A 15,130-nucleotide genomic window follows, 5' to 3' on the forward strand; every position below is an offset into this window, starting at 1 on the left:
TGTTCATGTAAGGCTATTCTCTGTCTTCACTCTCATGCTTAATATTGGGAAAACTCAGTAAAAGTAGCTTTTCTGTCCTATCAGTAGTTTCATCCTGTACTGGAGAGCATACTCCTATGAAACAAAACTATGTTCAAGACTGGCTACCTATTTTATTTTCTGCATTATGTAATGTTCCTCTTTTCTTGCTTGTCAGGAAGGTTACTCTTAAATGAGCTATATGGCAGCACTCAGTAGCAGAGTGTTATTTAAGACTAGGTTGGAATAGAGGTCCAACTTACTTTACAGAGCATGCCAGTCTAACACGTGAGTATCAGCCTTTAAAAAAAAAAAAAGAAATTGTTTACATCATCTTTTTACTATCCAAGAACAAAGCCTTCACATAATGTCCCTATGCCTTGTTCTTTAAAAGCTTTGTCTTAATTCCCAAAGGTAAATTGGTGGCTTGTTAATTCAGTAAATCACTGTGATGTTTTTTTTTTTTCCCTCCCTAGAGGTTTTACTTCTAGTTTTCAATTTGCCATAGTTTGTTAATACCAACTCCTCAGGTTTGGAATTTCAGTTTCTAGTGGGCAGTTTCTGAGGTTGATATCTAGGATTTATCCTACCATGTCTCTTAGCTGAACTATTGCTGTATAATTTTGGAATGTTGAAATTTCATACGTCAGCACTTAGACCTTGCACTAAGACTAGGCTGCCTCGCCCTGGTAAAGCAAAGATTTTGTTTTTGAGAAGAATTCCTGAGGAAAAAAAACTCTTAACAGTGCTGTGATATTGGATGAATATAGTGACTTAGAAGATGAATTTCTGATCATATACAGATGCGAACACAAAAAAGAGCATGTCTTTATGAGTTATGAGTGGTTTATTAGGCATGGTGGAACAAAGGTAGTTTTTTACTTCTAGTAATAGTAGTGAATATCATTGGGGACAGTGAGCTGTGAGAATATGATTTGGTATGTGATGGATATGAATGATGAATGTTGGTTCTAAGCACATCAGGTGTCAAAGTCTGCACAGACCTATTGATAGTATCACATTAAGCATCTGAGGGGCCAGAGATTCTGGTACTCAGTGAGTACCATTTGGGAGACATTGCTCGTGCTACTGGCATAAGTATATGCACACGTAGCAAGGTGAGAGCAGATGAGCGTGTGTGTGCACGCATGTAACCTGTGCTTCTCAGTGGAAAATGCAGTGTCAGAGGAATTGTAAAAATGAATTTGGGTCGTGACAAACAAGCCAAGAGTGGTTGAAACTGTACTGACTGTCCGTATCTCTTCTTTGAAAGAAAAATGTTTTTTATTGTTTCCAGCCTTCTGGGGGAGAGAGGGAAGAGGAGAAAAGGTGGTCCAGGAATGACATGTCATTGTTAGAATATATTCTCTTTTCTCGCAATTTATTTTAAATATGTTGTTAAACATGTCAGTATGAGTATTTTATGTTTACCAAAACTCAAATTTAGACTCATATTTATTGGTTGTTCTTTTAATATATCCTGTATTTTCCTAAGTTGAGTAGTTAAATTTCATTTTTGTTATTTTGAAAACATTGCAGAATTCTGGCATTGTTGAAGTAAATGGCCAAACTGTCAGAGACTTGGGAAGGGCTAAGATTTCAAAGTGTACTTTAACATAACCAAACAGATAAACAACATTATCTAACTTCATATTTTCTAGAGAGATGACTGCTGGAGAGTGATGTAATCTCATTTTATAGCACTGAAGAGTCACTTGTTGCTTTGTCAGTGAACTTCTAAGTGCAGCACATGCCACAGGTGCTTTCTAGATTGTATAATGATACCATGCCTCATTCTAAAATCTTGTTAAAAGCATAAAATTGTTAGGTTTTGCTTTCTGCTGTTATTGCCCCTTTTTCTTCTTTACAAGAATATTTTTAAACAGAAAGAGAGAAATACTATAGTACAAGTAGTTGCATGGAAGGTGGTCTTACTTGCTTTTGTCAGATGTTCTGGTCACTAAAGATGGTGTAAAAATGCTCTTGCCTTAAATCTGATAGCAGGTCATGGCACTTCCCCTTATGTACGTATTCATGCCTGTGCTGTTTTTCAAACATGCAAGAGTTGTGCTGGGTCCTGGAGCTTGATACATAGTGAGCTAATTAAGTTGATGGAAAACATTAAGTTGGACAAGTGGTTTGTGGCCTTCTCAGATATGTGAGGTAGTCCTTCACAATTGCTCTGAAAAATACCTGATTCTGTAAATTATTATCTGAAATGATAGACTGGACCTGCTTAATGTGCACAATTCAGTTCAGCATGCTTAAAAGTCTAGTCTGTAATCCTTACTTACAGATGTAAACTCCTTTTACTCTAACAAAGCAAGAAATTTTCAGGAAGAATGTGTTACAAATCACATAATTGTAAAATGGAGAAGCTATTTGCTTACATGGACTCAATTGCAGTCATATCTTTTTGCAGTGGGCTTACTAGACAAATGTTTCCAGAGTGACCACATAAACTGTGTCTGTTGCCACAGGGGACAAATAAAACTCACTAATTTATTTGATAACAGGATAAGGAAAGAGCATCAGAAGTTAGTTCCTTAAAGCTGGCAGAAACGAAAACATGCAGTTATCACATGTGGGGAAGGATAGGTAACAGCTCCCTTGTATAGACAGAAATAGAAGAAAGAAATTAGCAGTTGTGGAAAATTGATGGGTTAGCAAGAGAAGGGTTGTCTGCTTCTCTCTGGAGAACAATTGTGTAAAACAGGTTGAAATGAGTGTTCTGTTTTGCAAAAGGACTTTGGTTTGTCAAGTATGAGCTAACCCACTATAATGAGCTTAACACTCAGTATCTGTAAATAGCACAGTTCTGCAGGAGATTCTTAAAACCAAGATTTTTTTTTTTTAAAAGCTTTCTGTGCAAAAATCAAGCTCGCAGCACAGGAGCAATAAACCTCTAATATAGTGAGGAACAGATCAGCCTCAAAAATTAACGAAGGAGTAACTCCTGTGCAAGGGATGCAACTGGAACATTTCTGCAGGCATGGAAGATAAATTCACACAGTAGAGCCCTATTTACAGGGAAAGACTTCATTAAGGTTTTTTTGCCATTTTGTCGTACTGAAAGGAATTCCCATATGATTAACATGTGAATTGTGCACTGAGTTATTTTATTGTAACTTTCTCACACCAATGAGAAATGGCTTCTAGGAGAGGCACATTGCCACTTCCTGGTCATGGAAGTCACATTGACAGAAAGAAGAGATAATCTGGAAAGGAATGATTCGTTACCTCCTAGAAATATATTACTTTGGCTAGTTAAAAGAATCTAGTACTATGAGAAGAATAGAAGTTCTAAAACATGAAAAGGGACCATAGGTTTGTTGACGAACTTCACACTAAAACGTAGTTGACAATGCTTGAATACTGTGGAGAATGGACTGGAAGGTGTTCCCCATAAAACTCTGTGTATATGAAAGACAAGGTAGTAAGGAAAGTGATAGTGAAGCCATGCGTGATATTTTGAAATGCTGTCATAAATTTACTAACTTTTTGAGGGTTTTTAATGTTTTTACACTGATAGGGAGTATAAAATACCAATTTCCATTTCTGTTTTCATAGACTTACCTCAATTTCTTTCTTGGATTAACAGGTAGTGACTTTAAAAAAATTGTTTTGTTACATAACAAAATAAATAACTACACTTCCAACAAAGTAGAATTCCTGCTTATCACTGCCAAAACAATTAATTTCTTCAGTTTCTTTCAACTTTTATTGAGAAATTTTTTTTGTTAATTTCTCTAAAAACTTGTTTTTCCAGATTATCATTAAGAATTGAGCCAGGTAACAGCTCTCCTCGACTGGTTTCCTCCAAAGAAGATCTTGCAGGTATAAAACTTCATTTGAAAATTTGAGTAAGGAAATAATTTTAATTACAGAAATTCTCCACTGAAGAATATGGGAAAACCCATTTTATATCAGAGGGTTTTTGGAGGACGTAATCAGTTCCAAGTATGGGCTTTTGTTGCAGTTACAGAATTATCTTGTAAGGGCTCTCAGAGAATTGATCTTTTTCCATGCATATGCCGAGCTTTAGCACATCCTTGGTCCAGAACATCACTCCTCTGGTAGTTGTAAAAGATCTGATTTTTACTGCAAATTTCTACATAGCCAGCTTGTACTTAGGTTAGCACTGTTCTTTGTCTTAAATAATTTTCTTCCTTTATGATATTCACCATCAGAAGTTCTTACAGTAACAAATTCTATCCCACATATCAAGATTGATTTCACACATACCAGCATTCATTTTACTAGGCGAAACAAATCCATTGATCTTATATGAATGAAAACTATTTGATTTCGGAAATAAGACTTAATTTGCAGAGATTGTAGAGAAGGGATGTACAGTTATTTGCCTTTCTGGAGAACAGCTTTACCTGGATGGCAAAGAGGAGCATTTTTAAGATGATTTATTAGTAGCTTTCATATTTTTAATAAGTAGCATAAAACCTATTGGGCTTTCCTGCTGAGATTAAAAACCTATCTACAGTACAGTACATCTAAAGTTAATCTCTGGAGTACACCAGTGCAGATTTCCAAGGTTGTCAGTATTGACACCAAGTCTTTCACTAACCTCGTTACCATATCGGAGTCTACTGAGGGACCATGATTCCCTCAGTAAAATACAGTAGTATTGCTGTGAGCTCCTTTGTCCAGAAGTCAGACCTGGTAATTCAGAGGTGTTATTAGTAGCATGAGTCATCCGTAAAGATTGCTGATGTGTGTATAAATAATTACAATTCAAGGGATAACACAGGGTGTTTGCTTGCCTTGGAACAGAAATTAGATTGTGTGATTTTTTTTACAAATGCTTGCATTTTCATCATTATTTAAAAAGTGAAGAAGGAGGAGCGCTCTTTCAGTACAAATGAATCAATGCAGTGAATAACATAGGAAATTCTCCTTTCAGGTTTCTTTGTGAACTAAGACATAAATTTGAGACAATTTCATTTTGTGAAGTGGGAGGACAAAAGTTCTGTAATAGCTTTTAGCAACATTTAGAAAACTAGCGTACCATCCATAAGTTGACCGAAACAAATCTGCTATACCAACACAGTTTATTTCTATGAACAGACTAAACCAACATCACACTATGTGAAATGTACTTACTACCATAGGAGCCATCATCTCAAAAGCTGTTCTATGTTAATCTCTTAAATATGAATGGCCAGTTTTCTGTCTCATTATGTTAAACCATGTATGAATGTAAAAATCCAAGGGGTCCAGACCACATCTGACAGGCAATTTCATTTGGCATTCAAAATGTCTTTTATTCTCACCAAATGAGAGAGAGACAAAGTGAATGAAAGAGAGAAAGAAAAAGGAAAAAGATGCTAAATATGAAAGGAAAAAAATAAATATGGGTGTTTTTCCTCTGCCTCCCAGCTCTTCATGTTGGGTGCTGTGAAACCCTTTCTAAGTGTCAAATGGACAGTCTTTTATTGGGAACGTCTTGTTTGTCTCAGGATCATGAATGCTATTCCCAAAGTCAGCTAAACATTTGGTCTGGTCTTCAGTCCATACAGTTCTAAGGACAAAAGAATAAAATCTACAGAAATAGTAATTCGGAAGAAAACATTTCTTCAGGAAGGCGCTCTCCCTCTCCCCTCTCAATGCTCACTATTATTAATTGCTGTTTGAAATATAAGGTAGTAGTTCTCAGGAGGAAATTTTTTTTTTTAACTAGGTAAGTTCAAAAGAAATTCTTAATTAACACTTTCTTTGTACGGACATGTGTATCGGGTCTGGCTGGGATGGAGTTAACTTTTCCCATAGCAACTGTCATAGTGCTGTGCTTTGTATTTGTAGCTAGGAAGGTTGATAAGGCTACTATGTGTAGCTTGTAAGGCTGTGGTGTTTTGGCTGCTGCTGAGCAGTGCTCACATCACATTTGTCTCTCCAAACCCACCCCCACCAAAAAAGGCCAGTAGGCTGAGGGTGGGCAAGAGTTTGTGAGGGGACATAGCCAGGAGAGCTGACCCAAGCTGACCTGAGTGCTATTCTGTACCATATGATGTGCTTAGCAATAAAAGCTAAGAGAACTTGGCGAGGGGGGACATTCGTTATTAAGGTGTTTGCCTTCCAAAGCAACCACTACAAGGCCCTTCTTCCCAGGCTGTGGCTGGACGTTGCCTGCTGATGGGAAGTAGAGGATAAATTCTTTTTTGTTTACTTTTGCTTCTGCATGCAGCCTTTGATTTTCTTTATTAAACTGCTTCTATCGTGACCCACAAGGTTTTTTTTTATCTTATTTTCTCCCACCCTGTCCTGCAGAGGAGGAAGAGTGATAGAGGGACTTGGTGGGCACTTGGCAGCCAGCCAAGGTCAACCCACCACATCATGTAATATTTGATTTTGCTTTTGTGAGAATTTGCCTTTTAATACTTGAAACTTACAACTAAGTCATTGCCCCTCATATGTTTATACCTTACATATGTAAAGCAGACATCCAAGTGAACTTTTTTGTTTTCTGGCTTTCACTTTGTATTGCTCACGTTTAAATGATTTACACTAGCGTCTTGATGTTAACCTTTCATAAGGTTGATTGTACAAGTTCTAACTTGTACAGCATAGTATGTGATCATCACCAATACCCTGTAATTCTTAATTGAAGGCCTAGACTTTATTAGAGCTGTAATGGAAGGGAATTAAAAATACAGTTCCAAAGCTGGAAACAAGAACTTTGAACTCTCCTGAGCCAGGCAGGTAATAGGGCTTTATACTGAAGTGAGCTCAGCTGGAGTCCACAAATGTTGATCGGGACAATGTTCAGTAGTACCTGCTCAATTGACTATGTGATCATGTGGTATCTGGCACTATTAGGAGAGGGTGAACGATTCGCTGTGAATCTGTAGTGCCTCTATATGCTCTATAAGGTTTCTGTATTCAGAATGAGAATAAATATGACTTGAAACCAAGTCTTGAGTCATTCCTATTGCTCCATTTTTCTGTTAGTATTTCCTTCAAAAGCTTGACACAGTTGTGGACTGCTGTGTTTCTTGCTCAGATGGAGTTCTCACTTAGTGCCAGTTAGACAATGAATGCCACCAGCATTTTGTAATATCCACATGAATTTTTCAGTGATCTGCACCTATGTGGCTGCAAAAATGCTACTAAAGGGAATCCAATATACTTTACTGAAAAAAAACAAATTAATTCCTGGAGAAGGTTAGTTAAGTAAGTTCGCATGAATTCAAATTGAAATTTAACTAAGCATGAAGGCAATAATTTATTGTTTATTTCACAACATTAATAAATAGAAATATAGACAAATGTTGGTCTGAGTAATTCCAAGCTAACATACCCAAATATCAGTAATAAGATATTTTACCATGCAGAATTAAAAATAGCACATTCAAAGGTATTCAAGGCAACTACATTTGGATTCAGATTATAGTTTGAGGTTGTTTCCACTTCAACCATTGTGTGCCAGGAGTAAATCCTTTGCCGTCATTAAGGTGGTGTGGTAAAAGATGATCTCAAAATAGTTTAGGCAGTAGTTTAATGTTCCAGTCAATAGTTTAAGGCATAGGAGACTGAATACAGTGATTTTAAGGTAAAATAAAGGTTCTTGACTCGTAAGGGCAGTTGTCAGTGCAGTTCTCCTGATAGTCAAAAAGTTACTAATAGCAGTAAGTCTAGTTGAGTTCTGCCTGTGACATAGTGCCTTATTATAGGTTGCTGTGTGTTTCCAAATGTGGAGAAAAAGCTTGATATCACGGTAATAATTCCAGAGTCTGTAGTGGACTTAAGTGCAGGGGATAGTGTCATCTTCATGTCCTAAAGTATAATTACTTGTGTTGATGATGGAAATGGATTTTCCTTCCCAGCATTGTGACTTTATCTTCTGCCCAACTTCAGTTTTCTCTCTTTCAAAAGCAGATTAACAGTATACTTCACCTGGGGACATGATGGGTTTATTTTTTTCCCCTTAAAGTATCTTTGTGAGGGTGAGGCTCAATAAAAACAGTTAAATCCTTCAGTATTTCTGTTTGCAAAGTACTGGAGAAAACCATGTGTCCATTTTCCACTTTGGTTGCCAACTGGTTTTCCCGTAAATTCAAACAGGAGACAGACTTCTGATTAAAGTTAAATGTCTCACGACGAGCTATGTTTGGTATATTAGTGGCTAAGATGGTCTCATTTAGTTACCAAATGCATATATAACTGAGAATAGTGCTTTCACAGGAAGATTTCATGCCTTCCATAATGCTGCAGAGGTTCTTGTCTCTTGCAAGTAGCATTTATAAAGGAGCTTTAAACAGTTTAATTGAATGCATTCAGGAACTGTGTGATTCACACAACTTCCTTGGCAGCAATTTAAGCCTGTTCATTCTGCCTTGCTATGGTTTGAGGGAGAGAGAGAGAGAATGTAGTTGGAGAGCTTATAGTCTGCTAACTGTTCACAGTTTCCAGTTGAATTAGCTGTAAACGACATCTGTGTTCCTGCACTGTTGGCTAGGAGGTGCCCAGCATTTATGGTACAGCTATTAGAGAGATTGTTTTGGAAGGTATAACTCAATACATTTTCCCAGAAAAAAATAAAATCTTTAATGTAATATATGGTTAATAAGTTATCCTTCTAAGCAACTGAAGTTCCTTAGAATTTGCACACCAAGTGTAGCTCAGTATAGAAAACTTTATGCATGTTCTTTATCATCTTAATGTTATTTTGAAAAGTTCAGGGTGCGGTACTAATCAGAACATAGAAAATGATTGCTCATTCTCTGAAATACACCATCCTGTCTTGGAAAACAATATAAAAAGATAAAATATAATTTTAAAATAAGTACCATATCCAGAAAATTCTATCTAATAATAAGTGACTCAAAGACTGGTCTTCATGATTCTGTGATTTTTAACGAACCCCTTCATTAAAGTTAGCATTTAGGAGTCCTTTTTAGCAACAGCCAGGCCTCAGCTGTGGGCAGCTCTTATTTTGGGGGTTTTGTTATGCAACAGTCAGGGATGGACCCTCACTCCCTCCTTTTTTTTTTTCTTTTTTTTTTTTTCCAAGAAGGTCTTGGTATAATTCTTGAAAGGAGAATAAGTAGACCAGAGGTTTCATGTTACCACCCTACGAGGAATCCAGAGTAATTAATCTGAAACAGGTGTGTTCTCTTTTTTGTGCTGAGTCCATTCAGCTTTAAGAGTTGCTAAAGAACTTCTAATATTTATTTTAATTATTTTAATTAATTAGAAGGAGTAGATTATCGAATGTAAAGTATGTGATATCTAGGAGTTGAAAATGTAGAAACAAAAGGAAGAAATACTGGGTTGTTTGCACATTTGTAACCCTCTGGAAGTAGGTATACTGCAGTAGTGACATCTGTACAGAAGTCTCAGCATTTTAGAATAAAAACCCCCCCATGCCATTATTTTCCATGTAAACACTGAGCTGACATTTAGTTTTGCCATTTGTTTTACTGGTTGCTTTGGCAACTAATAAATAGTTTGTACTAAGTGCTTTAGCAGCCAATCGTTCTGTGGAAATGAGGATTGTCTAATCCTCCAGCAAGTGCTTGGTTATTGCTTCATGTGCATAGTGTCTGCTTTTCTTACACTGTACTTAAGGTAGAAATGGAAGAACTACGTTTTCTTCACAAAAGTTTACAGACCATCCAGAAAACTTTGCTCTTTAGTTTCAAACTTATACTCATTTCCAATCTCTTCCTCAGTGATAAAAAAAAACTACAAATTTTTATAACTCATTTGTGTATTTCTGAAAGAAATAAATAGAAGACAAATGTGTGGGGTTCACATGTTGTTATCAACCACTAAATCCATCCAGAATTAGTGTGTTGTGGTTTTTTTTCTTAACAGACCAAAGCTTCACAAAATCTAGAAGAATATTCTGTCACTTTCTGTGACATCCTTACCAAACAAGTCTCTTTAATGTCCTAGTTTATTGCCAAGCTATTACTCCCTAGGAATGTTAAGAATATATAAAACAGCCAGAGGACAAGGGGCTTTTCTGGTTTTTGGGGATTTTTTTCCTCTTTTTTCAGAGCAGTCACCTGGAATAATTTCTGCAAAAAGTTATTTTTTGATGGATTGGTTAATGTATTTTGTTGGACACAAATTTCAGAGTTTTCCTGCAGCTCTTCTCTCACAATTGGTATGTCTTCACTGCCAGTATGGATGTCATCCAAGCTCAGGCACTACCCTGCCAATCCAGCTGCAAGAAATTCAACATTTTTGCTGAAGTTTAAGTCAAGGTCTTGCACATTCCACTGGTGCAGTATAAGTAACACAAATGCTGACAATTAATGAGTCCATATAAGTAACACCTGAAATTGAAAGTATCATCGTATTCAGTAAGCATTTGAAGGAAATACACTTAAGCGCACTTACAGTGCAGTCAGAAGTACATTAGAAACATGGTTGGTTGTAGTTGATCTTGATAGAGTGGCACAGACAAAGGTGCCCCAGGTTTCTGGAGCACTTGTCTGGTTTGCTGTTGTCCTTGCTAACTATATTAAACTTGTGATCTTGCCTGTACTATAATTTCATCTAGCACTACATTATTAACATACTTCTACAGTCCTACTTTTGAAGATACTGGATTGAGTACTACTGGGCAAACTCCTCAAGGCTCCATTTTGTACGTTTTGACACTTCATGTATTAACATCAACAAACTCCTCTGTGTGTCCACATCACTTAATTGATCCCTTCTGGCAACTATAGCAAAAAATGTAAGCCAGAATTGAACAGTCCAAGAAGATTGAGCTACTTCCTCACACATGCATGCAGGTTTTTCATAACAGCAATGGAGATGGGGTGACTGGAGTTGCCCCTGCCTAAGCTGTACTTGCCCATTAAGGACATTAGTATCCTGAGATAACAACCCAGCATGATTCACTGTTACGCTTAAATTTATGGGAAAAGAAAGTGTAAGTTAATATGCTCATGTGATTGAGAGTTCTCCTTTTCATAATTGTTGTTATTGATCGACATTACAAAAGATTGACATACATGTAACTGTTTATTCCCTTGCTGCAAACCATGCTTTTGGAATTAACCTTTAAATTAGTGGATTTTGTTAATGCAAATTTGAACATAAAGCAAAGACTACATCAAAGGAGGACCACACTGTGTATCTATTCCAAGCATTCTTGGCACCATTAGGTGGTAGCATTTGTAAAAAACAAAAAAAACCCAAACCTTGCCAAACTATTCTTGTTACAAATTTGAGGAAATATATATGAGACAGTAAGGGCTATGAAGAAACATCTTCTAATAAATTGCCTAATAAGTATATTCTGGAGTCCTGTAAGCATAAAATAGATTCTAAAAAATAGGACCTGGAAGTAAAGTGAAGCAAAAGAATACCATGTACTCCAGGCCTGTCTCTCAATCTCTTGTTTTTTGTTCACTTATTTAAGAAATTTGGGATGGGAGGTTACTTGCACAAAGTCAATCAGTTGAGTTTGAGGGAGAAAAGAAATGTTCATATCATGGCTTTTTTTGAATTACTAAATTAAGAAGTTTGTTGTTAGACTTCTTGAAGCTGTTTTCTGATTATTTAGGACAGCAAATCTGCACATTTCACCTGAAAATCCAATGAAGGCTGTAATAAAGGAAGGATCATTGAGAAGTAGAAGGGAATCGAGAAAAAAGAACAAGCTATAGCTGGATAAGTGGACAATAGAAATTAAAGAAACTGAGAATGATTTCAAGGAAAATGTAAACAGATAGCAAGATGTTCTTTACACATATTAGAAGGCACTTGAGAAAATCATAGTTCATCTGGACTGTCAGTGAAAGAAAAACACATAGAGAAGGAAAGGACAATGCAGCAAAGCCAGACAGTTTATTGGCAGCAATCTTAATCATGTTTTCTACTGAATGTTTCCCTAGACTTGACATATTCTTCTTAAATGCAAAAAATGAAAAGAGAATGAGGATTTGTGGAAGATGAAAAATATAAAGTCTGGAATGAAACAATGAATTAATCCTTTTCTTCCTGTGATATTTCTAGAATTAGAAATTCTTGATTACCAAAGTAGGCAGATTAATATTCTATACCAGTTATTATCCTTAGGGTAAAAAAAAAAAAAATGCACTGCAGAATAAGGTTTCCAAATTAGTTTTTATAAATGTATCTGTACCTTTTCCTGTTATGTAGAGTGGAGGTGGAGATTAGAACAGGATATTAATTACAGCAACAGGGATCATGTGGTAGAAATACAAAATCCCATTTATGTTCCCTTTACTCCCAGGGCAAGGTATTAGAAATAGTTTATAGTCCTTTTGAAAAAAAAAAGAGTACTTTCATTCAATAACCAAAATAATCTTCCTGACCTCTGCAGCAATGGACCTTTGCAGACAGAGCAGGCGGACTTCAATTTGTTTGACCAAAACACACTGTTTGTTTGTTTGTTTGTTTGTGGGCTTTTGTGGGGCTTGGGGGAGCACAGAGAGGTGCAGCTAAAGACTCTGATTCTTGTTGTTGCTTTGCTCTTGTCGGAGAAGCAGCCATAACATACATGTCTCTTGCATGTTGTGTGCATTAATAAGCTTTAGTTCAATTGTAAAGCATTACTCTGAAAATTAAAACTATGCTTTTACAATAGCCGTCATTCTAGGTTGGTTTTTGGGGTGTTTTTTTTTTTGCGTCATTCTTGATTCTGTGCACAAAATTCTTCTTAAGTTCTTTATTGTGTGTTTTGTAAGTAGGTCTTTCTATTTGAAGTTTTAATTATCACCCACTGACTTTGGTTACAATGGCAACAGAACAGTAAAAATTTACAGTGAAGATTTAACTAGAGAGTCTGTGGCTTGGAATGTCTTTATTAAGTTTTAGAGACAGAGCTGGTAAGTATCAGTTTTACTTCTTAGCTGCTCACCAAAAAATAGTAAATAGTTGAGACTTTTTTACCTTCCTGAAAAATCACTCCGTTTTTCAGCATATAGTATGCAACTCATTTTCAGTTTTCTTTTTGGATGCCTAATATTGGTTTACTGATAGATTTTTAGTGGACAGAAATGGTGAACTGTAACTCCTTCACCCTGTTGCTTTTTTTAAAAACTCTGGAGACTGTAAATGTTCACATGTTCTACTGAAGGATTGCAAAAGTAGCATTCATTTATAACATTTGAAGGATTATTCATGGAAAAATTATGCAAAGGAAAAAACAGTGAGATCCTTTGGGATATGTGTAAACTTTTCCAAATGTTCTTGACACAGATCTCTGAACAGCACTCAGCTTACTGTTATGAAGTTGTCTCACGTTCCCTAACGCAAACAAATTTTTAATAATGTTTTAGTATTTTTATACATTATTTTTGTGCATGTCAGCATAGTCTTGAAAATGATGCTGAGAATAATGAAAACCAAACTAACCCTTGTTCATGCCAGCTGACTGGAAAATCCTACTAAGAGTGCTTTGTCTCCATGAAAGGCAAAATAACAGAATAGCAATCATGGTAACAGTATGCACTAGGAGTGGAGCCAGCGGAGTAAAGAAGAGAGTTAGCAGTAGCAGATGACTTCACTTATTGGAAAAAAAGGGGCAAAATAACTCAATCTCAAATGAATTTAAATACTGGAATTTTGTTATCAGCAGTATCAAGCATAGCTTTCCCAGCTAATTGCTCAGCAGTCTGGTATGTCCATAAACATCCCTTGGTCTGTGCAGTTTTCATCAGTATCTCACCACTTACCCTCTTTGGCATCCTTCTTGGCACAGGCTCTCTTGTCTCTTACCCCTTTACAGAAATGAGGTCATCTCCCCTGTGCCCCATAACTCATGCTGGCACCCTCTGCACCCCAGACTTCTTGCTGAACTGAGTGTACCCTGCAGCACAGGTCCTGTCTAGCAGGAACTCTGAACCTCACAGTTCTTCGTAGAGATTTTGACAGCAGAGCAGATGCAAAGACTTCGTAAAGGTTTTTAAGCTCAGATTTTTTTTTACCTTAGCACAGGGTTAACGGAACCAAACTGCATATATTTCCTTCTCTTGCCTTGGAGATGAGGAAGATGCAGAACTGCATAGAAAATGGCCGCTCCAGACAGAGTGGTACCAACACAGCTGATACTTCTGTCTTCATCTTATCCCACTTATCCCTTCTGTTTTCTGTCATCAGGATCTTCACTAAAGACACTTAACTAGGAATTAGTGTAAGTCCATTACTTCCTTCACAGGACTGATGAAAGCAATTTTGATTGCCATATATAATAGCAAGGAAGCCAGGCTGGAGCTGTTGGCTTAAGTTGTAAGGCTCCTATACCTATTTCCACAAGTTCTGTCACCCTTGACACGTTTCACCTTAGCCAGGCAGTATTTTAACCTGAACTAAAGTCTGATTCTATAATCTTACTTTCAATCTGAGATATGCAGTCCTTTTAGACACATTATATCATTTGTTTCAGGTTTTTTTTAACAAACCTTTTCTGTTCTGAAGCTGTCAAGGTAATAAAAGCTTGTGCTAAAATCAGGTTATAATGACCAGTCTTTAAATATTTTTGTGATGTATTCATATTAGTGCAAATTTCACTCTATGCTTCTAAAACGGGGGTCTAATTTAAAAAAAAAAAAGGGAGTGTACAGTGAAAACTCCCAAAGAACTATTCTTGTTGTTAGACAACATCTCTTAATCTTTTATATGTTTTGATAGCAATACCATTTGAACCTATAAATAGTTTAAAATACCTGGAGTCAAATCCAGCTGACTTTGATTTTGTAATGGCTTGATTGTGTCAGCACAAAATTATTATTTTGCTGTTCTTTCTCTAGATAAAACAATTTTGGTGCAGTCGCCATGTTTGTTTCAATAAACATTGTCTTAGAATGAAATTAATCAAATGGTCTTACTGCTTTCAGCTCTGTGACTCTCCATGGTGAAAAACTTAAAACTTTAAACTCTTATGTATTAGAAAATATAACAGTTGTTATGACAAGAGGCATAGTGTTTGTGTGAAAAAGCACTGCACCATACTGGTACTCATTTAAGGCTGTGCCTTCAGACTGCTACTCTTTCACGGGCTGTAGTTTCAACAGTTTGTTAAACACAATGCATCAGTAACTCTCAGTGAACTATAATGTCATCCCCTTAAAAGGACTTAATGTAAATCAGGGTTTAGAACTGGCACCAGAGG

General features: G+C 36.5%; 1 protein-coding gene across 1 annotated transcript in view; it reads left to right on the plus strand.

Annotated features, from left to right (window-relative positions):
• Positions 1-15,130, plus strand: part of LOC104625856 (ras-specific guanine nucleotide-releasing factor RalGPS1-like) — a gene marked incomplete at its 3' end in the record, with an annotated part of 32,044 nt that overhangs the window by 11,710 nt on the left and 5,204 nt on the right. Inside the window, 1 exon segment of the mRNA XM_010293605.1 lies at positions 3,788-3,855. Coding sequence (XP_010291907.1) covers positions 3,788-3,855 — 68 coding nt within the window.

This window comes from Phaethon lepturus, unplaced genomic scaffold (assembly GCF_000687285.1).
Source record: "Phaethon lepturus isolate BGI_N335 unplaced genomic scaffold, ASM68728v1 scaffold35480, whole genome shotgun sequence".
Classification (NCBI taxonomy): domain Eukaryota; kingdom Metazoa; phylum Chordata; class Aves; order Phaethontiformes; family Phaethontidae; genus Phaethon; species Phaethon lepturus.